At 41.4% G+C, this 25,524-nt stretch overlaps 1 protein-coding gene across 5 annotated transcripts in view; it reads right to left on the reverse strand.

The window, feature by feature from the left end:
• The window catches only part of USP48 (ubiquitin specific peptidase 48), a 65,718-nt gene extending 41,011 nt beyond the window's left edge, over nt 1-24,707 (reverse strand). For 3 of the 5 annotated variants that reach the window (XM_070404297.1, XM_070404295.1, XM_070404293.1), the window contains exons 1-9: nt 24,462-24,706; nt 12,404-12,524; nt 11,979-12,135; nt 7,916-8,043; nt 7,469-7,593; nt 6,869-6,977; nt 4,942-5,075; nt 4,209-4,291; nt 541-720 (exon numbers count right to left, since the gene is read on the reverse strand). In XM_070404297.1, coding sequence (XP_070260398.1) covers nt 541-720; nt 4,209-4,291; nt 4,942-5,075; nt 6,869-6,977; nt 7,469-7,593; nt 7,916-8,043; nt 11,979-12,135; nt 12,404-12,524; nt 24,462-24,595 — 1,171 coding nt within the window. In that variant the 5' untranslated portion in view covers nt 24,596-24,706. Of the gene's footprint in view, nt 1-540; nt 721-4,208; nt 4,292-4,941; nt 5,076-6,868; nt 6,978-7,468; nt 7,594-7,915; nt 8,044-11,978; nt 12,136-12,403; nt 12,525-24,461 lie in introns of all 5 variants that reach the window. The other 2 variants (XM_070404296.1, XM_070404298.1) reach the window with 2 other exon arrangements.
• Between the last annotated feature and the right edge of the window lie 817 nt (nt 24,708-25,524).

Consider the following 25,524-nt stretch of genomic DNA (forward strand, 5'->3'; position numbering starts at 1 on the left):
AAACTAAGTGGATAAGAGCTCCATACTAAGACACTATTTTAAGAAGTACTTCTTAAGGCAGACCTCATCACTACAAAATGGCAAAAAGCTTCCTCCCCAGAGGTGCTGCTCCCACTCCATGGGTGGGATAAGATACTCAAGGAGCAGGTACCATCCTTGGAGCCAAGTTCCCTTGCTGTAATTACTGCCAAAAATAAATTTCCTGACCCAGAGGAAAGGGCTACAAATCCTACATATTAAATCTACTAGCCATCATTTTTAGTTTAATACTTACCATCCTCTCTCCCAATTAACCTGATAATTGAAAATATTGAAATATTTGCCTTCAAACATGGCATTATAGAAACCATCTCTGGAGCAAAATCTTTTCTTTTTAAAATTTAGGCATTGCTAATAAAAGATGTTCAGAGATTGTATTTAAGAAATACAAATATCCCTGACAGTCCATTAACAATCTTGAACCATAATAATTTATCACAAATATTTCCGGCAAAAAAATATTTATATTTTAAAAGGGCACTCACAACTTAAAGGTTTTACCTAGATCTTCCTCAATCCCTAGTTGTAATTTCTTCCCCTCCATCTTTTCTATGTCTTCATCATTGAACTTATACCATTCACCAGACTGTGGATCTTTCACGTGGGCAATGTAGTGGCCAGAATAAGCACTCACGCCTCTGTGTATGAGAACTGCACTGAGTTCATACACATAGGACCCACCTAGAAAAGGAGAAAGTGAAAAAAATTTGGGGTAACAATATTTTTTCTTGTATCCTAAGCCTAAATAATGAATACAATTCTTTATGCATCTGATAGAATTCTAAACATGTCACCTAAGATTTTTTAAAAAATTAAGACTTACATGTTAAAATAAGCTCACTATATTAATTCTCCATTCAAAGGCAGAGGAAAAGCTATGGCATCCTGGGCACTCAGGGCTACAAAGCTACTCTGTATTATACTTTGCCTTTCCCGGATAATTTGCCTGAGTCATATACTTACCAAAATTCTGTTCAAATTCTCCAACTTGTTACAAAAACCAATTACGCAAGCTAATGAAAGATGACTGCAAAAGTAAAATCTATTGTTTATGTAAAATAAAAATGTTTTTTAAAAAAATGGAGGTAAGTCATTAAGAAAACCTGCCTTTCAAAATAGTTATAGGCAAGACAACTGGAAATAAGAGAGAAAACATCGAAAATCTATACTGATTCTACACTCAGACTTCTTCAAAACCATTAAGTTCCTATTCTCCTTTAAATAAACAAAGCCTACACAGCCAATCAATGATTCTCTCATCACTGATATTTCTATCCCTCTCTATCTCTCCCTTCCTTTCTGAAATCAATAAAAAAATAATAATTATTTTAAAAAATAAAGCCTAGCCTTGACCAGTTTGGCTCAGTGGATAGAGCATCAGCCTGTGGACTGAAGGGTTCCAGGTTTGATTCTCGTCAAGGGCATGTACCTTGGTTGTGGGCACATCCCCAGTAGGGGGTGTGCAGGAGGCAGCTGATCAATGTTTCTAACTCTCTATCCCTATCCCTTCCTCTTTGTAAAAAAATCACTAAAATATATTTTTAAAAATAAATAAGTAAAGCCTACACACCAGCCTGTGTGGTGCCAGTGGTTCGTGAGAACGCTTTATCCATATAGCAATGTATCAGCAAATGAATATAAATATTAAGATACAACGAAGTACTTTAAAGTTTGAAAAAATATATGTTTTAAAGATTCTAAACTTAAGCCAATGACACGGAGAACATATGTGTTGGAAAAGATCACTTCTACATTTTATTAAAAAAGAAGAAAATAATTCATTAGCAATCCCACAGACGTAATTACTATTAATATTTAAACCTGCAGGTTTTTCTAACAAACATTATCATCATCTTTCCATATCATTAAATATTCTTCTAAAATTATTTATAATGACTATGTACAAGTACCACACTATACTGGACAGTATTGTTGACTATTTAAGCTGGTAGCATTTTAGTGACATTACAAACAATAATTATTACCTTTGTAGTAAAACTCTTTGCATGTTTCACCACTACTTTATAATTTCCTTAAAGCTGTAAGGAGTGAGTCACAAGGTATAACCAATCACTCACTCAACAAATACACATGATGGACACGGTTTAGGCACAGAGGATACAGACGACAGTTGCAGCATTCTTGTAGCTCAGTAGGAGACACAGTAATGCAAATAGCTGGAACAAAACCCACTTAACCAGCCCTAACTGAACATCATTTAGATGTAAGTTTAAAATAACTTTTAAATGCATTAACTCATCTATACCAGGAATTCTGTGCGTTTTTTGTTTTTTTTTTACACCAGGAATTCTTCACAGCATTTGCTATTTTTTTTTAATCCTCACCCGAGGATATCTTTCCATTGCTTTTTGTTTTGTTTTTTTAGAGAGAATGGAAAGGAGAGGGAGAGTCAGAGAGAGAAATATCGACATGAGAGACATGTTGATTGGTTGCCTCCTACACGTGCTCCAACTCAGAAGGGTATCAAGCCTGCAACCGAGGTATGTGCCCTAGACCGGAACCAAAACTGGAACCTTTCAGTCTGCAGGCCAACACTCTATCTACTGAGCCAGATCGGCTAAGGCAGTATTTCCTAAATTATTAATGATGACAATAAACCACAGAAGTATTGGCATTAACGGTATGATTCTATTACCATTGTATCATATCACATTACCATTATTGCTGATAAATTTTACACTCAACTTAAGAAAGATGGTAATTTGGGTTTTTTTTAATCCTCACCCAAGGATATGTTTTTACTGATTTTAGAGAGAGAACAAGGGGGAGAGAGAGAAACATGGATCAGTTGCCTCCTGTATGCACTCTGACCTTGGATGGAAACTGCAACCTGAATGTCTGCCCCAAGCTGCGACCAGGAATCAAACCCTGGCCTCAGTGTACAGGACCACGCTTCAACCAACGGCGCCACACGGCCAGGGTTAGAGCGAAGGTCATTTGTTCAGCCAAATTCAACAGTGACACAGTCTGTAGTCAGTAGTTTCGTTCTTCCAGGGAAAAGCCCATTTTAAGCCACAGTCCTGACAGAGCATCGTACACTTTAAAGCTCACATATTTACCATATGGCTTCCCAACCTCCCCAATCATTTCTTTTCAAGGTTTTGTTTTATGGTTTATTTCTGTAATGAGCTGCCTCCAAAACCTTTTTATGTAAAGAGACAGCGTTTATTACATAATTTCGACATCAAAAATTTCATCAACAGTACAATCAATCTTAAAAGGGAAGTTAAACAGTCCTTCCAGTAAGGGTAAGATGTTGGTTTTCTCTGATAAGAATCACCCTGTTTGGTAAGGTAAAGACTATCAAAAGAGAAAGTAGTAAACTATTTCTTGTTGAAACTATCTCATAGCATCCTAGAACTCTTCTCACCAGTGGTCAGATATGAATTACAATATACATATTAGATTTATGTCACCTAATGTTTTTGATAAAATGTTTTTTTAAAAAGTAAAAAATGTGGGGGCAGCTTGGAGACTTAATTTAGTAAGGAATTACAGATACATATTGACACTTAAAGGTAGCAAGTGTGGGTTCAGGAACAGTGAAATATCTTTTTCATTTTTTATTATTTTACTAGAGGCCCAGTGCACGAAATTCATGGGGGGGGGGGGGCGGTTGTCCCTCAACCCAGCCTGCACCCTCTGGCAGTCCGGAAACCCCGCAGGAATGGGCCTAAGATGGCAGTGAGACATCCCTCTCGCAGTCCAGAACCCCCCTGGCTCTTTAGTGCTGCTGCAGAGGCAGGAGAGGCTCCCACCACTGCTGCTGCGCTTGCCAGCACAGCCATGAGCCTGGCTTCTGGCTGAGTGGCACTCCCCGTGGGAGCGCGCTGACCACCAGGGGGCAGCTCCTGCGTTGAGCATCTGCCCCCTGTTGGTCAGTGCGCATCATAGTGACCGATCCTTCTGGTTGCTCCGCCATAATGGTTGCTTAGGCTTTTATTATATAGATACCCTTAATTATGCAGGCATTGATGAACCATCTAATCTCTGCAGAAAATAAAGTGACATCTCAGCTCACCCAAAAAGCCTTTGTTCCCAGAAATTAGGTAATAAAATGTAGTCGTACTATTCTGTATTCATCACAGGTAGATCACAAGTTATGATCTCTGAGCACTATGATTATCACTGCTCAGTAAAAATATTACCTTTATGTTCCACATAAGGCTCCATATCCAAAAGCTCTGAGAAGCCAATGTAGGTATTCAGCTTTTTCTTATGTCCAGTTTGCCTAAACAAGAGAAAAGCTAATTATAGTTATACTTAAAACAATCATAATACAATGCATAAGCTCTGTCATCTATCTTAATAAACTCAACAGATTTCCTTCTTCAAAGACCTGTATAAGTATACATAATACTGTCTTAGAATTGAGCAAAATAAATCGATCACTTAAAAGGTATGAATTTAAAATGCTAATTCCAAACAGAGCACTTATTTCCAGAGGTTTGGATTTGATCACAAGAGGAAACCACAGGTGCTCCTGCTTTTTTATGGAAGAAATGACTGGTTTTAATGATAAAAGATATATATTCCCATGGAGTTGAGGGTACCATAATGAGCAGAAAATTTTACTCTAGTTCTTACACAATAATACAGAATGTCAAGGTAATTCAGTTCCGACCTAAATGTTTGCTTTTCCTTTGCATCTTAAAAATAATTCCCCAGAATAAAAAATGAGTCTCTACTTTTCTATTTCTGAATTTTATGTCTAGCTTCTTTAAGAATTTTGTGGTGAAATCATGAAATACATGCATTTCAAATCAACAGGCTCCATCTATAACTTTCATCCTCAAGCTAGCATTACAAATTATAATTACCTGTCTACAGTAAAATCTGCACATTATTCCACAATGAGCTACAAACACTGCACATACTTACCTGTCAAAGACAAAACGCATGAGCTGCAAGTTCAGAGTGCAAGGAAGGCTCAGCAGTCGGATCTTCCTTGTTGCATTCTGTTTACTTTGACAGTTTTCGCAGAAGTATCGATTGTCTCCTTCTAGTCTTTCTTCCTGATAAGGAACAAGACATTATATTTTAAAAACTAGGAGATGGGAAGTGGGTTTTAGAAGCATAGAACAGACTGCGGAACCTCAGAGAGAAGTCGGGGGGAAGAAATCAAAGAACTTGTATACATATATGCATAACCCATGGACACAGACAGTAGGGTGGTGAAGGCCTCGGGTGGGTGGTGGGGGCATAACAGAAGGAGTCAATGGGGGGAAGAAAGGGTCATATGTAATACTTTCAACAATAAAGACTTAATTTTTTAAAAAAGAAATATCATATGCATTTTGATGCAGCATAATTAATTTAAAAATAGTGAATAGGTACAAACTACACGTGGGCACCACAATACAAAATTAATTATATATATACTAGAGGCCCAGTGCATGAAAATTCATGCACTCAGGGTTCCCTCAGCTCAGCCTGCGCCCTCTCGCAGACCAGGAGCCCTTGGGGGATGTCTGACTGATGGCTTAGGTCCACTCCCCCTCCAGTCAACTTGCATATTAGGCTTTTATTATATAGAATACACATACACAAATTTTACACATGTGCTCTCCATATCCAACCTGCAAATTTCATCAGCTCTACTTTGAAAACATATCTAAAACCCAAACACATCATCTCTTCAACTAAACCTTGGTCCAAGCCACCATCAACATCTGTCTGCCCTGGCCCCACATCAGCTTTCTCTTCTCAAGACAGCACCCAGTTATCCTGTTAAAAACAGGTTACATCCCTCCTACGCTCACAGCTCTTCAATGGCATCTGACCTCACTCGAATAAAAGTCCAACTTCTGACAACGGTCTACCAGGCCCTATCTGAAATGGTCCTTGGTTATCTCTACAACTTCATCTCCTGTCATTCTCCCTTTTTTTGTTTCACTTCAGTCACAAAATAGACCAAATATGCTCCCTCCTGGTTCTTGCATGACTCACACCATCACCTTCTATCACCTTATTTCTAATTGTAACCAACCTCACCCTTATCCCTACCATATTCTCCACCCTTCTTGCCTGCTTTAGTTTTCTCCATAGCACTTGTTATAGTTGACACTCTTTGTATTTTACTTATATTTATTTTACTGCCCCTCCCTGATCCCATCACCATTACACTATAAGCTGCTTAAAGGAAAAATGTTTTGTCTGTTTTGCTCACTATGGTTACCCCCAACAGCTGAAACAGTGTCCGAACAGCGACCACTCAACACTAGCTGAATGGATTCAAGGAAGGAGTGTCTCTAGCATCTAATGGTTGTGCTAAGAGAGTAGGGAAAGTACAAAAATAGTAAGTTCATCTATTATGCTGTGTCTGTTCCTTCTTGATAGCAAAGGTTTCCTCCTAGCAGCTTCCCCTCCCCAGAACAAAAGGGAACCACTTCCACATCAGTACATAAATCTAAATATACAGAAAGTAGAAATATCAAGTGGCAGACCTGAAGAATGACCACAGTGATATAAAAATTATTTACATTCAACACATTCTAGCTCTCATTAAATGAAAATGTAAATTAAACAAAGTAACAGCTTAGATTTCCTTAAACACTCTACTACCCCTGATCACACAGTAAGTTTTTATACACATAAAATAACCTGTAATAGTCAAAAATTATTTTAAGATGCAGCCTGCTTCAATACTTTATAATTTACTAAGGTTCTTCTAGATCATTACATAACCAGAGACACTTCATATATAGAAAATGTTGACATGACTTTATCCATTAAATCAAAAACCATTCAGAATAGTATTTAACTGTTAATGAGCAAAAACAATAATACATACAACAAAATTGAATACCTTCAAAAATTCCGAGATACAATCTGTTAACTGTTTATGGCCTTGGATATTTAACTCCAGTTCATAAAACTTTGATAAAAGCTTAGACTCTCTGCCACACTGATTGCAACTGTAATAAAAGAGTGATAAAATTAAGACCAGGGTGGGAAAAACAAAGTTCTATTGTTTTACATCCTAGAAATATAGATAGAAGCGTGTATTCCCTTAGTTCTCTTTCACAGAAATTATTTACACTATATATATTTAGTAAACACAGACAGTGATCGGCGAGGCCATGTGTTTTAGGATTAGGAAAGTTTTTAAGGGTTATTCTACATTTACTCTTAGTATTCTAGCTGACTTTAATCTTACTCTTTCCGCTCACACCACAGCCATAAAATAAGTGGCAAGTGCTCAACCAGACACAGTTCCCAACACCTGGATGGGTTCAACTGTAACTATCAAGACAGTTGTTTACATGTTCCCATGGCAATGTATTGCTATAAATATTTCAGGTCCCATGATAATCCACTAAAGCTATAACTTGGAACTGAACTAAAAATTAGATAACATATGAACGACTGTCTTAGAGTAAAACATGAAAAGCTGAAACACACTTACACAGTTACGTAAGCATATTCCCCACAGAACTGCTGTTGGACAATGTTCCGCACATCTGGATTCTTTTGTTTAGACAAAGTATCTTCCAAAAGAGACATAAAGAGCTTTGAAAATTCTTGGGCATCCTACAACACAAGTGTGGGTTAATAAAAAGAAAAATCAAATCTTGCTTTTCAACTTCTGATACAAGTAGAAATAAGTTAAATATTCCCAAAACCATCTGTACTTTGAACTTGACATTTATGAACAAGGACTAGAGCTGTAGTGAATCAGCTTGTGCCCAAAATAGGAATTTTCAGAAATGGGATCAAGAAAAATGTATAATAAACTGAACAGTAAATAAATGCTCTACTTCAAGATAGAAAAAATAATTTATAAAAGCATTTCCTTCTATAAACATTCCAAGGGTACCTTTTTATATTGAAAAAATAAACACAAGGTTCTTACCTGCTGTTGCCCTGTGTCCAAGCCCAAGGCTTTAACAAATCCCGATGGATCGATGTATCGCCTATTACTGTTTTGCAACAAGGCAAACAAGTACTGGAGATGCTCACAAATTGTTTGAGGCTCATAATCTATTTTAAAAAAATGTTTATGTTTAAAAAACTGCTACTCTTTAAAATATACTTCATCTTCACATGAGATATAATTAAACACCCTTACATTCAAACTATATAGTATTTTATTATTGTTTTAAAACTTCTAAAGAAACAAATTCATAACCACATGTCTTTTGGAAGTAATGAGGTGGCCATAGCTGTCTATATACATCCTATGAAAGCAAGAGGCCATATGTACATTTCAACAATCACAGTCATGACTAGTTTCTACAATGACAAATCACACTGAAAAAAAACATCCATTCCAGTAATAAAAACCATATTCACCGTTCGTATAAGATGGCCAAACACTTTAATGAAATCTCATTAATGTGGTCTTGCCACACACAGAGCAAGTGACGGGAATCTCAAGGCTAGAGTTTCAAACTTGAATGAAAAATCCTAGAATTTTTTAATAGCAAATTTTAATGAGTTGGGGGAAGGTAGGCAAATCAGAAGCATGAATCTCAAGGGCCCTAAAAGACTTGAGTGTTACCTTCTGTGCCAGTTATTAATTTATTGCCTCTCACCTCTAAATCCACCCTTCTTTGCCTGCTCTATGATAACAGATGAGCTCCGCAAATATTTCTCCTTTGCCAGGTAGGGCAAGGTTAAATCTTGTCAGTAGGGGGCACTGGAGAGTTCAGTTATGCCTCTCACCACACTCCTGGGGCGGGCAGCTTCTCGGACTCCAGGTCCCTGCAGCCTACAAGTGGCCAGGAGCGTCCCTCAGGACCTCCTCTGGTAGCTAGCTGCACAGTAGAATGCGTCTGTTGAGACACTTCCTCTTAAACGAGCACCCAGTGAATGACCTTCAGGCACCTCTCAGGTGACTTCAGAGGCTTTTGAGGCCCAGCACCTGCCTGTAGGCCAGTGGTTCTCAACCTTCCTAATGCCGTGACCCTTTAATACAGTTCCTCATGTTGTGGTGACCCCCAATTTCATTGTTACAAATTGAACATAATTAAAGCAGAGTGATTAATCACAAAAACAATATGTAATTATATGTGTTTTCCGATGGTCTTAGGCGACCCCTGTGAAAGGGTCGTTCGACCCCCAAAGGGGTCTCGACCCACAGGCTGAGAACCGCTGCTGTAGGCAGTTTCCAGCAGAGCCCCACGGAGGCATCTCAGCACATGTTAGGGCATCTAGTGAGCCTTGGCAATGCTCTCTCCAAAGAGGTCTGGATCTCCACCCCGAGGCTTACTGGCTGCTCCCTATGTCCGCTACTCCTGTATTGTTTCAAGTCCTGTTTAATTCTTACTAAACAATTCCCCATTACTTGAATTTCCTGTTAATAATCCCCTTTGCTTTCTCTGTGCAAGTTATTGTGCAGTTTGTCTTCTGATTAAACTGACAGTTTATCTCTTTACTACCAATTGTGACTTCCAGGAAATCAGTATTTCATTTGCAAAATAAAGATAAAAATCTTACTTCCTGGGGTGCAAGGCCTTCGCAGCCTGTTAAAAGCTGTCAAGTAAGTCTTATCTACTCCAACTCTTTTATTTGACAGGCTAGATACTCCATAAGATCTTCAACAACTCCTACTCCCTGGTTTTCCTATCTGTAAAATAAGGGAGTGGTTGAGCTGGGCATCAAACTCAGACCACACCATTCCCAATAAAAGCCCTTTCCACTACAGGGCACTGTGACCATTAAGATAACAGCAGAACCCTAGTCGGTTTGGCTCAGCGAGCAGAGCATCGGCCTGTGGACTGAAGGGTCCTGAGTTCGATTCCAGTCAAGGGCACATGCCCGGGTTGTGGGCTCGATCCCCAGGAGGCAGCTGATCAATGATTCTCTCTCACCATTGATGTTTCTATCTCTTTCTCCCTTTCCCTTCCTCTTTGAAATCAATAAAAATATATTTAAAAAAAGAAACAGCAGAAATGTACATGCTTATGAAGAACTTCGGTGAAATATTAGAATTTGTGTGTTTAGAAAATGTATTTAAATTTCTTGAAGATACCCAAAGAATTCTGGCAATGGTACATCAGTTTATAAAATAAAAATTCAGTTTTCATTTGTTATTTAACTATCTTCTCATTGGTAAATTTATACTTCAGCAAAACAATGCTAAAATTTTTTAAATGATCCATTTTATGATTCAACCTTTACATACACTATTACCTTAAATATTTAACACACTATTGGTCCAGATTTAAATATTCAGAACTATAGAAAGAAAGCATGCGGAAACAAACTTAATTTTTAAACATTGTTGTGAAGCAAAGATTACCATTGACAAGGACAGGACCAAGACCCTCAAGTATCACCACTGTCTGAAGGGCTGAAAGAGGTGGGGCTTATACATCCTATCTTTTCTCACTCCTAGCAAAAGAGATTAGCATTGTGCCCTGGCTGGTTTGGCCCAGTGCGCAGAGTGTTGGCCTGGGGACTGAAGGGTCCCGGGGTTCAATTCCAGTCAAGGGCACATGCCTGGGTTGCCGGCTCGGTCCCCAGTAGGGGGCGTGCAGAAAGCAGCTGATAAATGATTCTCATCATTGATGTTTCAATCTCTCTCCCTCTTCCTTCCTCTCTGAAATCAATTTAAAAAATAAAATAAAAAGATTAGCATTGTGCTCAAATCAGATCATAGAAAAGACAGCACGAGGTTTACAGATGAACTACTGACTAGGGCCTAAGGCACAACTGCCTTGCCCTGGGCTGAATATCGACCTCATTAGAGTTGTCAGTAGCCTCTTAGAATTATTTGCTTACTTGGAGTTATACTGAACTTTATTAATTAAAATACATCAAGAACCCTAACCGGTTTGGCTCAGCGGATAGAGTGTCAGCCTGTGGACTTAAGGGTCCTGGGTTCGATTCCGGTCAAGGGCATGTACCTTGGTTGCAGGCACATCCCCGGTAGGGGGGCGTGCAGGAGGCAGCTAATCGATGTTTCTCTCTCATCGATGTTTCTAACTCTCTATCCCTCTCCCCTCCTCTCTGTAAAAAGTCAATAAAATATATATTTTTTTAAAAAATACATCAAGGTAACAAACTAGGCAAAAGAGTAACTTTGTCTGCTTTACTGATTTTTATCACTCACTAGAAATTAATGGACTACAATCACAGCCTACCCAGGCCGAGTAGCTCAGTTAGAGTAGTGGTTCTCAACCTTGGCTGCACATTAGAATCACCTGGGAATCTTTTTAAAATCCTGATTTCTGGGCCTCATCCTCCGGAAATTCTTTCTTTGTTATTCCGGAGGATGAGGCCCAGAAATCAGGATTTTAAAAAGATTCCCAGGTGATTCTAATGTGCAGCCAAGGTTGAGAACGACTGAGTCAGAGCATCATCCCGATGCATCCAGGTTGTGAGTTAGATCCTGGGTCAGGGCACATACAAGAATCAATCAATGAATGCATAAATAAGTGGAATAACAAATCAATGTTTCTCTCTCTAAAAATCAATAAAAAATTTAAATGTTCAAAAAAATTTGAAAGAATCATCAAATATATTTCCTTCCCTTGAATTTTAGCCATTTATTTATTTATTTATTTATTTGTTGGTTTCAGAGAGAGGAAGGGAGAGGAAGAGGGAGAGAGATAGAAGCAATGATGAGAGGGAATCACTGATTGGCTGCTTCTTGCACGTCGCTACTAGGAATCTGGGGATCGAGCCCATGACCCAGGCAACTGCCCTGACCTGGAATGGAACTGTGACCTCCTGGTTCATAGATCGATGCTCAACCACCAAGCTACACAGGCTGGGCGAGTACTAGCCATTTTTTACATAAATGATAAATATAGAGAAAAAAGGAAAATGATTTTGAACCCTGACAATGTTTATAAAGAACTACAACCATGCCTGGCATGGAACATTCGAAAGCAAATTTCCTCTATTTGGCTGGTTGGGATGTGATCCACTGGCAACACTCAGAAGTGAACCCATCCCATCCCACTGACCTTTCTCTTCCTGGATACCATCTCCCCTCATGTAGTCACTACAGGTACTTGGACATAAGTATAGCGCCTGCCGAAGCTCCAAGTTGAGAAACCAGACTTGAAGAAATGTGTTGACGTAACAAGTAGCTCCAAGGTTAGTGAGGCCCACAAATGAGTTCTACAAAAATAGAAAATTTACAACTAAAAAAAAAGTTATAGGACGCATTATTTTTTCAATTTCAGATTACAATTTTGTGAAAACTGTCTCAGCCAACATAGCAGAACCACCTTCAGCCTCTCGGCCAAGCGTGGGCCATCGTTTTGATGATTAAATCACAAACTCTCAATGGCTTTTCACAAGTTACCAGAAATCAGTAATGGTTTCTGACCATAGCACAAAACCAACATAGGACACCATATGAAACCACTTAAAAATGATGGCTCACCTTTTTTCTCCTCTCACAATTGGGATCATCAATGTTATGAAAACTATTTTCATCTATTTCTCCTAACCAAATATGCTCACCAATCCCAACCAAGCAATTCGGATTTCCTTTGCAGTTTCGTCTATGAAGAAAAAAAAAGTTTAATTTTAAAATACCATAGTTCCAGGATAAGAAACACTCAAATTAAAACTATAATGATATACCATTTTTTAAAAAATCTATTATCTATAAGATTAGCATAACTGAGAAAGTATTCCACCACACTCAACACTCAGTTTGTGAGTCTGTGGAAAACAGAACTAATTTACTACTAAAGGGAATACAAACTGGTAGGATTCTTACAGAGAAGAATTTTGTAGTCTTAACAAATCTACATTTACAGCTAACCATTTCCTCTCTAAGAATTCACCCTGAAGATACAACTCCTTCAGTGAAAAAACACAGGCACGAGGTTTTTCCTTACAGCATGTTTATAACTGCAAACTGCTGGAAACGAACCAAATGGCCAAATAGGGGATGTGGTACACACACATAAAAGAGTACTATGCAACCGACAAACAAAAAAAAGCAGGAAGAAGATCTCTATGAACTATGGTGGAGTAATTCCTAGGATATATTAGTAAGTGAAAAAAGCAAAGTGCAAAAGAGTAACTACAGTATGCTAGTGTGTGTGTGTATGTAAGCAATAAGAAACACAAGGACAGCCCTGCTAGCGTGGCTCAGTGTTTGAGCGCTGACCTATGAATCAGGAGGTCACTATTCAATTCTTAGTCAGGGCACATGCCCAAGTTGTGGGCTTGATCCCGTGTAGGAGGCAGCCAATCAATGTGCAGGAGGTAGCTGATCAATGATTCTCTCATCACTGATGTTTCTATCTCTCCCTCTCCCTTTCCCTCTGAAATCAATAAAAATACATTAAAAAGAAAAGAAAAAAGAAAGACAAAGCAGACTAATGAAATTGGTTACCTATTAGGATAAGGGTAAAAAAAGAGGTGTGCGACACTTTTCTGAATATACTGTTTCATACACAGTTGAATTCTGGGGCCATGTGAGTCAGTCTCTCTCTCTCACACACACACACACACACACACACACACACACACACACACACAAATCAATAAGGATGGGGGGAACCCTAAATTCAACACAAACATATTTCAACTAAGTAACATATCCACATTGAAGGATGGGGGGACTAACTAGCAACCTGAACAGTGGTCAGCAATCTCATTTACTAGTGTCCTTAGGCTAAAGACAAAAGGAATAAATTACAAACTCTCATTGGCTTTCTTTTCACAGAGACAGGGATTAACAATTCTGAAACAATTTTCTATATATTCTACAACTCAACAAAAAGTAAATATACTGGAGACAAAGGGAACCAAATTTTGGAGAGGAAAGCTAGGGTGGTAGAAGGCTAAACTCATGGGTCTTAATATTTGGAGGCAACATAAGGTTGCTGAAAGGGCGAGGGCTAGGTCCTCCATCTTGCCCCAGGGTAGGGGCTACGTCCTACTCTGCTAGCCACACCCAGGCGGCAGAGCACAGTCCTTTCTCCCCCCCTTACTCCAACCCCCGCTATAAAATCCCCGTCTCTACGCGGGGTTCGGTCTCTCGGCCACTTGGCTTGCCATTGTGTTGGCGAGTCTAGTGGGCAGGGAGTTCAAGCTAGCTTGAAATACAGATTCTTATGCTTTTGCATCGGACTGCTGGCTCCCTGATGTTGGTTTCTTGGGGATCTTGAAATCTGGGCATAAGAGTTGCCAGGTAAAATACAGGGCAGTGCTTCTTTGAGCATACCTAGCAACCAGATCTTGATGTCTAAATATTCCCCCCTCGAGGAACCCAGGGCTCCTTGGAGAAATCACTGTTGTTAAGGCTGGGCATGGAAAACACAAGATAAACACGGAATATCTTGCCATGCCCAAGAAGTAAAGATGCTTTCAAAGAATGATGGGGACATGTTAAAATGATAGTTTCAAAGGGTCTCCAGTGGCCAGATCTGGAACAATTTGATCCAACAAAATAAGTAACAATAGGATTATGACTACTGAATAAAGCAGGTGTCGATAATGACATGGATGGGAAATCTCTAGAGAAGAACGCCAACTTACAAAGTAAAAGGAAGGGCAGAATTAGGAAATCACCATTTGGCATCCATCAGATTAATTACAAAATCAGGCAGCAATCATCAAGGATGCTAGTATAGGCAAGTTTGAGAAGGAACAGACAGTAGCTCAGCACAAGCTGTATAATTACAAAAGGAAAAATAGTAGCTTTGAGTGGAGAAACCTGGCAGATACCACTTTAACCAAGTGATCAAAGTTAAGGTAACCAGTATGTGTGTGTGTGTGGGGGGGGGCTCCACTCAGCCACAAGCTGGGCTGAAGGCGAGCGCAGCAGCAATGGCGGGAGCCTCTCCCACCTCTGCGGCAGCTCATGTCCAACTGCGGCTTAGGCCAGCTCCCTGTCAGTCGGAAATCCCCTGAGGGCTCCCGGGCCTAAGCTGGCAGGTGGAAATCCCCCGAGGTGTCCTGGACTGTGAGAGGACGTAGGCTGGGCTGAGGGACAACCCCCGCCCACCTGCGCGCCCCCCCCCCCCCTCATAAATTCCGTGCACTGGGCCTCTAGAGTGTGTGTATCTACGCTAATAAAAGAGAAACATGCGAATTGATGTCACTCCACTACACCCACCAGCCAATCGGGATGAGTAAGCAAATTAACACAACAAAGCTGGCAGTTCGCCATAACCAGTTTGGCTCAGTGGATAGAGCGTCGGCCTGCGGACTGAAGGGTCCCGGGTTTGATTCCGGTCAAGGGCATGTACTTTGGTTGTGGGCACATCCCCAGTAGGGGGTGTGCAGGAGGCAGCTGATCGATGTTTCTCTCTCATCGATGTTTCTAACTCTCTATCCCTCTTCCTTCCTCTCTGTAAAAAAATCAATAAAATATATTTAAAAAAAAAAAAAGATGGCAGTTAATTTGCATATGCAGGCACAGAGCAAAGACTGAATCTCTACGTGCAACGGGTCTCTAGTGTATATATAAAAGAGCAACACCAGCCAAACCCAAGTTGAGGAACTTTACACAGTAAGTGTTATGTAATTTTCTAAAGTGTAGTGTCACAAAATACTAAGAAAGACTGAGTAATCACTCCAGATCAAAGGACACCAATGAGGCACTGCAACTTATGAGCCTGGTTTTTCTTCTGTTTGAAGGACGTTATTAGGTCAATATGTGTGAACATCTCAGGTTATCCACTAAAGCTTTACTGACAGCAGTGAAAAATGGGAAGCCTTATACATGGCCATCAATAGAAAACTGATAAAAATAAATAACCAAATGGAAACTACTGTAGGCAGGGAATAAAGGCAAAACTTTTTAATGTAATGATATGTAACAATATCATTAGCTGAAAAAAGGTACAAAACAGTGCTTAAAAATGGATGCAAGCCCTGGCTGGCTTGGCTCAGTGAATAGAGCGTCAGCCTGCGGATTGAAGGGTCCAAGGCTCGATTCCAGCCAAGGGCACATGCCTGGGTTGCAGGCTTGATCCCCAGTGGGGGGTGTGCAGAAGGCAGCCAATCAATGATTTTCTCATCACTGATGTTTCTATCTCTCTCTCCTCCCTTCCTCTCTGAAATCAATAAATATATGTATTTTAAAAATGGATGTGAGCCGAAACCAGTTTGGCTCAATGGGTAGAGCGTCGGCCTGTGGACTGAACGGTCCCAGGTTCGATTCCGGTCAAGGGCATGTACCTGGGTTGCAGACACATCCCCAGTAGGGGATGTGCAGGAGGCAGCTGATCGATGTTTCTAACTCTCTATCCCTCTCCCTTCCTCTCTGTAAGAAATCAATAAAATATATTTTAAAAAAAAAAAAAATGGATGTGAGCCCGGCCAGTGTGGTTCAGTGGTTGAGCATTGACCTATGACATGATCCCCAGCAGGAAACAGGAGGCAGCCCTCTCTGAAATCAATAAAAATATACTTTTTAAAAAAGAAAAATGGGTGTGATAGGCCTGTTTGTTTAGATAAAGGTAAACACACTATAAAAAGGACACGACCATCTCTGAAGCAGTTCACCATGTACTTGCCTGCTGCAAATTAGGAGTAAAAGGCTAAGTATGCTTCCCCATGCTTTTCTACCTTTCGGACTTAGAACTAGGGAGTCTACCACATATTTCAGAAATAACTGTTTAAGGGTCCACTTAAATATACTGTCTTCCTGGCTTTAAAAAATAAAAATGAAAACAAGTTTGGTCAATGTAAGAGCAGTTTTTTGTCAGGTTTATATGTGAAAGCCAGGTGGAAAACAACTTACTGAAGAAATATAAGTAGGGCTGATTCGCTGAGGGAGGTTAAGACCTTCCCTTGGACTAATTTGAACTTGTGTTAATCAAATATGCCATTAAGAAAGTTAAAAAGCAACCAGCCGGAGTGGCTCTGGTTGAGCGTCAACCTATGAACCAGGAGGTTACGGTTCGATTCCTGGTTAGGGCACATGCCTGGGTTGCAGGCTCAATCCCGGGTGTAGGGTGTGCAGCCGATCAATAATTCTCATCATTGATGTTTCTATCTCTCTTTCCCTCTCCTTTCCTCTCTGAATCAATTTCTTTTTAAAGTCAGTTAAAAAAAAAAAAAGAAAGTTAAAAAGCAAGCAAGACTAGAAGATATCTGCAATACAATATATTCAACAAACACTTGTATCAAAATAAACTCCTACAAATCAGTAAGATAGCCCTAGCAGGTGTGGCTCAGTTAGTTGAGCCATCATCCCGTGCACCAAAAGGTCACCAGTTCAATTCCTGGTCAGGGCACATCCTGGGGTTTTGGGTTCTATCCCAGTTGGATGGGTACAGGAGGCAACTGATCAATGTTTCTCTCTCACATCATGTTTCTCCACGCACCCCCCCCAACCCTCTCTCTACAAAAATCAATTAAAACCCATTTTTTAAAAATCAGTAAGATAATCAAAATGACAAAAATGGGTAAGAGATTTAAATAAGCACCTCACTAGATGATACACAAATAGTTGAATATGAAAGAGGTCAATTTCATTGGCCATCAGAAAAATGCATGTTAAAACCACAAAAGGATACCATGACACATACATCATTAATGGCTAAAATTAAAATGATTATACCAACTGTTGGTGAGGATTTGTAGCAAATGAACTCACACATACTGTTCATGAGAATAGAATGTGGTACAATAACTTTGAAAAACAGTCTGGCATTACCTGCTAAAGCTACATAAACACTTATGTTCTAGCAATTCCTCTCTTATCTAAAATGTATATATAGCAGGCAAAGATATATAAGAATTTTCATTGCAGCTTTATTCATAATAGCCAAATACTGAAAAAACTCTAAATGGACCATCACCAGAAGAAGTATATAGTAACAATGGAATACTGTACAGCTCTAACAATGAACATACTACTGCAACCCACAAAGAGGATGAATCTCACAATGCTGAGCACAAGCCAGCCACAGAAGGCGCTACAATGTATACTTAATTGTATACAAAGTTCAAAATTGGCAAAATCTGTTCTATCCAAAATGAGGGTAGTGGTTGCTTGTGGGGAGGTGTAGCTCAGTGGTTGAGTCACCCTATGAACCAGGAAGTCATGGCTGATTCCTGGTCAGGGTACATGCCCAGTAAGGGGTGTACAGGAGGCAGCCGATTAATGATTCTTTCATCATTGATGCTTCTCTCTCTCTCTCTCCTCCCTTCTTCTTTGAAAATCAATAAAAATATTAAAAGAGAATCAACCAATGCATAAATAAGTGTAACAATAAATCCATGTCTCTTGCTTTCAAAATCAAATCAAAACAAATTTCCTCACACAAAAAATTTAAGAATGAGGACTAGTATAGTCTTCAAGGCATTTTTAAAATAGCATGAGTGACTTTATAGATTGCATTCCATTTCTGTAAAGTTTTAATTTTATAAGTCATGTACTACTATCCCTCTAATGAGAACTAGATAAGTCCAGACTTTGAAAATTCATATAAAAAATATATATATATAATAAAAACACAAAAATAAAATTAAATTCCTATGAAAATTTTAACTGTCACCAAAAAGAGCAAATTAACATGACACCTATCAGATCAAAAAGTGTGATTAACATATTGTGTTGGTAATAGTAGGAGGAAGTAAGACATTCTTACACATTGACAGAGGAATGGAAGGTAGAAGAACCTTCATTCTGAAGGGCAATTTAATAAGGTGGATCACAATGAAAAAATGCACAATGCTTACCACCAATTTTACCGCAAAGAATTTACTTGACCATTATCCTCACTGTTAGGAAACAAGTCTAGTTTTAAGAATGAAGACACAATATTTGCAGAATTCTGTGGGTACAAAATTTAGTATAGATTTCTTTCCTCCTGTGATTGTAGTTTCAGAAATATCAATAACGGTACTGATTCATCTAGTCTTTGAATGTGGTTTAACACCTCTGCAGCTCTGGCACCTAATAACAAAGTGTGTAAAGTATTAAAAAAAAATAACTGATGAAACCTTTAATATAATTATTTAATCTCTTCTTGCTAAGAATCAAGAAATGCTTAATCAAAAGGAAAAAGTGCTGAAACCGGTTTGGCTCAGTGGATAGAGCATCGGCCTGCGGACTGAAAGGTCCCAGGTTCGATTCCGGTCAAGGGCATGTACCCGGGTTGCGGGCACATCCCCAGTAGGAGATGTGCAGGAGGCAGCTGATGGATGTTTCTCTCTCATCGATGTTTCTGACTCTCTATCTCTCTCCCTTCCTCTCTGTAAAAAATCAATAAAATATATTTAAAAAAAAAAAAAAAAAAAGGAAAAAGTGAACCTGGCCAGTGTAGCTCAGTTGGTTGGGAGTTGTCCCGCATTGAAAAGTTGTGGGTTTGATTCTGGGTAAGGGCACATGCCTGGGGTTTGGGGCTTAATCCTGGGTAGGGTGTGTGCAAGAGGCAGCCAATGGATGTTCTGCTCTCATATCAATGTTTCTTTCCCCCTCTTCCTCCCCCTCTAAAAATCACCCTGGCTTCTGTGCCTGTTGCCAAGTGGTTAGAGCATTGGCCCACACAACCCAGAGTCTCAAGTAAGATCTCAGGTACATTGATGTTTCTCTTTCTCTCTCTCTCTCTCTCTCTCTCTCTCTCTCTCTCTCTCCCTCCTTCCCTCCCTCCTCCCACTCTCTCTGAAAAGCAATGGGAAAAATATCCTCAGGTGAGGATTAACAAACAAAATCAATAACAATTAAAAATCTATATATATAAAAGGCTAATAGGCAAAGTGTCCCCTCCGGAGTTTGACCTGGAGTTCGATTGCTCACTATGACGTGTGCTGACCACAAGGGGTTGGGGGTGGCACAGCACAAAGGAAGGCCCTGGCCGACAGCCGGGAAAGGCCCCTATCGGCCCTGATCGCTGGCCAGGCCTAGGGAACCTACCCGTACACGACTTTTGTGCACCAGACCTCTAGTATTTCAATAAAGCCCGAGCTGGTTCGGCCCAGTGTCTAGAGCATCGGCCTGTGGACTGAAAAGTCGCAGGTTCAATTCTGGTCAAGGGCACATGCCCAGGTTGTGGGCTCGATCCGCAGTGTGGGGTGTGCTATTTTTAAAAAATATTTTAATAAAAAAGTTATTAGAAAAACTGGACTGCATCAAAATTAAAAGCTTTTATACTGCAAATGATTACCATCAAGAAAATGAAAAACAACCCACAGAATGAAAGAAAATATTTGCAAATAAGGGACCTATATCCAATCTATAATAAAAGTGTAATGTGCGAATTAGACCAGACAGCCAGACGTCCTTCCAGATGAAGCCAGGGTTGTAAGGGCCAAGACCCTTGCACAAATTTCGTGCATCAGGCCTCTAGTCCTATATAATAAAAGCTTAATATGCTAAGTGTCCGGTCGCCCATTCAACCAATCAAAGCATAATATGCTAATGAGCCCTGACCAGTTAGGCTCAGTGGATAGAGCATCAGCCTGTGGCCTCAAGGGTCCCAGGTTCGATTCCCGTCAAGGGCATGTACCTTGGTTGCGGACACATATCCAGTAGGGAGTGTGCAGGAGGCAGCTGGTCAATGTTTCTCTCTCATCGATGTTTCTGACTCTCTCTATCCCTCTCCCTTCCTCTCTGTAAAAAAAATCAACAAAATATATATATATTTTTAAAAAGAATGAAAAAAATATGCTAATGATATGCTAAAGCTGCTCAACCACTTGCTATGACGTGGACTGACCACCAGGGGGCAGACGCTTTGACCTACAGGTTAGCTTGCTGCTGTGGTCTGGCCGATTGGGACTGAGTGGGATGGGCCAGACACACCCTGGAGTCCTCCCGTGGTCCCTCCCCAGCTGGCCGGACTCCCACATCCCTCCGGGGCCCTGATCGTGCACTGGTGGGGTCCCTCGGCCTGGTCTGTGCCCTCTCACAATCTGGGATCCCTTGGGGGATGTCCGAGAGCTGGTTTCAATCCCACAGGCTAGGCCGAGGGACCCCATTGGTGCACAAATTCGCGCACTGGTCTTCTAAAATACACATATATATGTAAACTCTTGAGGAGGAGTGGGGAGGTTCAAGGTGGAGGAGATCAATGGGAAGAAAAAGGGGGGCATTTGTAATACTTTCAACAATAAAGATAATTTTTTTAAAAAGAACTCTCTTACAACTCAATAAAAGAAATAATCCAATTTTAAAATGGGCAAAGCACTTTAATAGACATTTCTCCAAAGATATGTGAATTAGCCAAAAAGCACATAGATACTCAACATTATTAGTCATCAGAGAAATGCAAATCAAAATCATTTCACATTCACTAGATGGCTATAGGAAAAGAGACAAACCAAAAAAAGAAAAGACAAATATCTGTTGTAAAGATGGAGAAATTGGAATCCTCATACTTTGTATATAAAGTAGTGTAGCCACTTTGAAAAATAATGTATCCATAATGTCCACGCAGAAACCTACTATACACAAATGTGCACAGCAGCATTATTCATAGTAGCTAGAAAGTAGAATGACCCAAATGTCCATTGATTGGTGAACAAATATATATAAAATATAGTAGGTGCATACTTAAAATGGAATATTATTCAGCAAAAAAAAAAAAGAAGAAATGAAGTCCTGGTTGGTGTGTTCAGTGGTTAGACCAAAGGGTCTTAGGTTTGATTCTGGTCAAGGGCGCCTACCTGTGTTGCAGGGTCAACCCCCTGGGTCAGGGCACATGCAGGAGGCAGCCAATCGATGTGTCTCTCTCACAGTGATGTTTTTCCTCTCTCCCTCCCTTCTACTCTCTCTTAAAATTAATAGAATAAAAATATCGAGTGAGGATTAAAAAAGAAAAAAAAAAAAGAAAATAACCAAGGAGCACATGAAAAGATGCTCAATACATTAGTCATTTGGAAAATCAAAACCACAATGAAATGCCATTTAAAAAAGAAAACATAGAAAGTAACAAATGTTGGCAAGGTTAACGGGGAATTGGAACCCTTTCACATTGTTGGTGGGAATGTAAAAGAGCAGAGCAGCTATGGAAAACAGTGTAGCAGTTCCTCAGCAAATTAAACATAATTACCACATGACCCAGCAATCCCACTCCTAGCTGTATCTCCAAAAGAACTGAAAACAGGTGGTCTAACAAAAACCTGTGCACAAATGTTCACAGCAACACTACTCGCAATAGTCAAAGAGTGGAAATTACCAAAATGTCAATCAGGTTAACCATGTGAGGTGATGGATATTAATTATCTTGATCTTAGTAACTCATACCAAAATATACATACACACACACATTTTATATATATAAAATTATACACACACATTATATATATTACACACACACACACACACAAAGTCAGCACCATTACACACTTTAAATATAATACAATTATTTGTCAATTATTCCTCAATAAAGTTTGGGGAGGGCAATTTTTTTTTAAATCCTCACCTGAGGGTATTTTTTTTATTGCTTTTACAGAGTAAAAGAGAGGGGGGACACAGATTAGTTACACATGCCCCACCCAGGGGCAGGGAGGCACGTGGCCTCTAATCACTGAGCCCTCCAGCCAAGGGAGGGAGGGAGGGAGTTTTCTAAGTCCATCAGGTGATGTGAAACGTGGCCTATCCAAACAATGGAATATTACTCAGCCATAGAAAGGAATAATGTACTGATAACTGCTACCACATGGATGACTTTTGAAAACATTATGCAAAGTGAAAGCCAGACCCCCCTCCCCCGCCCCTAAAAAGGCCACACATTTTATGTCCATTTTATGAAATATCCAGAATAGAGAAATCCAGAGACAATAGTGGTTGCTAGAGGGTGAGGGGAGGGAAATGGGAAGTGAACTTAATGGATATGAAGTTTCTTTTTAGGGTGATGGAAAAAAAGTCCTAGAACAAGACAATGGTGATGTCTGTAAACACTGTAAAAGTTGTACAAACTGAATTGGGTACTTTAAAATGATAAATTCTGTTTTTTACACAATTTCTTAGAAATACTGATACATGCTTCAACATGGATAATCCTTGAACAGATTATACTAAGTTAAAGAAGCCAGTCACAAAAGTCCAAATATTGTATGATTCCATTTACATGAAATGTCCAAAGTAGGTAAATGTAGCGGCAGAAAATAGATCGGTGATTGCCTGGAGCTTGGGAATCAGGGAATACAGGGGAGGGCTGAGTGCCAATCTAACGGGCTTCTTTTAGGGGGGGCCTAAATGTTTTAAAATCAGATTGTGGTGATGGCTGAATAACCCTGTGTATATACAAACAAGAAACACTGGACTCTACATTTCAAAGTGAATGGTCTATGTGAATTATGTCTCAATGTTGTTTTAAAAAAGGGCAAAAACTGCTTGGATGTAAAGTTTGCAACCTCAGCTTAAAACTCATCTTCTCGATGACATCCACGTTATACTGATCTCAGCCAATTCCTACCCCTTGACTTCCGTTAAAAGCAGAACTACGTGAAAGCGCTTACATTTTTTGGTTACGCTGGAACCTAATTACGTTGAGAGGACGGCTGCGCTCAATAAATTCCATTATACACGCACTTCTGGTCACCCCAGCACTTACTGCTGGAGTCAGATTTGCCCTCCCGTAAGCCCGGCGCCCAGAGCTGGGATTGACTCCTTGGCCTTAGGGAAGTTCCCTGACTTCTCAACGAGACTGCAAGCTCCAAGGCTGAGACCTTGACTCCCATTCCTTCCGGATCCCGCCACAGAATGCAGAAACCAGAAAAAAAGCCTTGACTAAACGCCTGCTGAAAGGCGGCTACTGAGCATGCCCGGCGTGGCCAAGTCAATTCAACAACATTCCGGAACAAAAACTATAGTTCCCGCGTTAAAAGGTGGAAAAACAGAGGAGACGGGCGCAAAGCCTACAGACTCGATCTAAAAAGAAAGGCAAGGTTCAAAGGCTCAGCAGAAGTGAAGGACAAAACTTAGACAACTCAAACATCGTACTTGGTAGAGAGATGTAGTCTGGAAGACCAAAAAAGGGGGGGGGGGGGCTAAAAAAATACTAGATTAACGAGAGGAGGGAGGTCAACAGGAGGATGAAGGGCACCGATGACGTAGGGTAACCATACGTTTCTCCAAAGCAACCCTACCCAAAAGTAATACCAAGATGATCGATTCTACAGCGTCAACACGAACGCAGGATGCAGTGCAACGAGGGAGGCTCACTTCGAAGTAGTTCCCTTTTGCAAACAAAAAGCCGGGCCGTGGCCAAGCTATCCAACCAAGGCTGGCTAAGCTCTCGGCTCCTGCCTTTAACCATCTCCCCGCCATCTTCTAGCGAAGAACCCAGAACCCTTCCAACGGGGCTTTCAGCAGCATCACCGCCGTGCAGAGAGCCCGGGAAGGCTGCGCTTCCCAGGGCGCCCAGACGGCGGAAGGGAGGAAGCCTCCACCTTGCTCCTCTCCGCTCCTGCTGGATGCACGCGATGGGCCGCCGTCGTCCTTCCCCCATCCCGATCCCCAGCCCTATTTTCCAAGGTCCGACGCGATGGGGGGCGCGAGCCCGGTGCACGGGCCTCACCTGCACACGCCGCGGATGCACGGCTCCAGCCAGATGCGGTAGGCGGTCTCGATGTGCTCCTGCGACACCTCCTCGGGCCGCACCGTCTCCGCCCAGCGCCAGGCGGCCTTCTCCAGCTGCAGCCGCGGGGCCATGGCCTTGGCCGGAGGAGCGCCTCCGGAGTCAGGCTGCCGCTGCCGCCTCCGCAGCCGCCCCACTGAGCTCCGCCACCTGCCAGCGATGAAGACCAGACGCTCCCTCAGCCAGCTGGCCAGTCAATCACCTGCGCGCGCCACGGCCGCCGCGCCCGCCCGCGCCCGCCCGCACGACCGGCCGCAAAGCACCGCCGCCGACACCCGACACCGTCCCCCCGCCCCTCACTCCCGCGGACGTTGAAAAGCACTCCCCACCGGGATGGGCGCATGCGCGTTCCCAGCAGCCTTTGCGCCTCCCGCGCCTCTGAGCAGACGGGTGGAGGAGAGGCAAGTGGTTGTCAGGGAGAGTTCTGCCGCGTCCTCTTCAGCGCTGCTGGAGAAGCAGCGTCTCGGCCCCTGTGCAGGGAAGCGCCCTGCGTACCACTACGCTAACAAGTCGGCGCCGCGAGGGCAAAAGGCTGCCTATTCTTGCCGTCTGGTCCTTCCCCTTTAACCGCGAAGGAATCACGCGAGAGGCTACTCAACGCACACCATAGGTCCGCTGAACTGTGGGGTGGGGCCTGAAACCGGGTCACCAAAGAAACCAGGCTCTGCTCTCTAAGATTTAACTTGAACCTGGACCGGTTCCGACTCCTTTTCCGAGCCCTCCTGACGTTCTGGGCCTTTTCCTGAACTAGAACCGGACTACAGATCCCGGCGTGCATTGCGCGCTGCCACTCATTGTATTCGAGGCATACTGGGATTTGTAGTCGTGGAGGGAGGGCTTGATGTGCCCGGGATATTGCAGAGGCGCGCGCGGGGGCGGGGTTTTCCTGGCCCGGAGGGTCACCTTTATAGCACCTGACCCTCTTCTCTACTGTTGTCTAGATAAGATAACTTCCTGCTTCTTTCTTGAAGCTCTTCTCTAGCTCCAGGGTTTAAAAACAGTT

This window comes from Myotis yumanensis, unplaced genomic scaffold (assembly GCF_028538775.1).
Source record: "Myotis yumanensis isolate MYYU_CA2020_CCGP unplaced genomic scaffold, mMyoYum1.0.hap1 SCAF_2, whole genome shotgun sequence".
In the NCBI taxonomy this organism is placed as follows: domain Eukaryota; kingdom Metazoa; phylum Chordata; class Mammalia; order Chiroptera; family Vespertilionidae; genus Myotis; species Myotis yumanensis.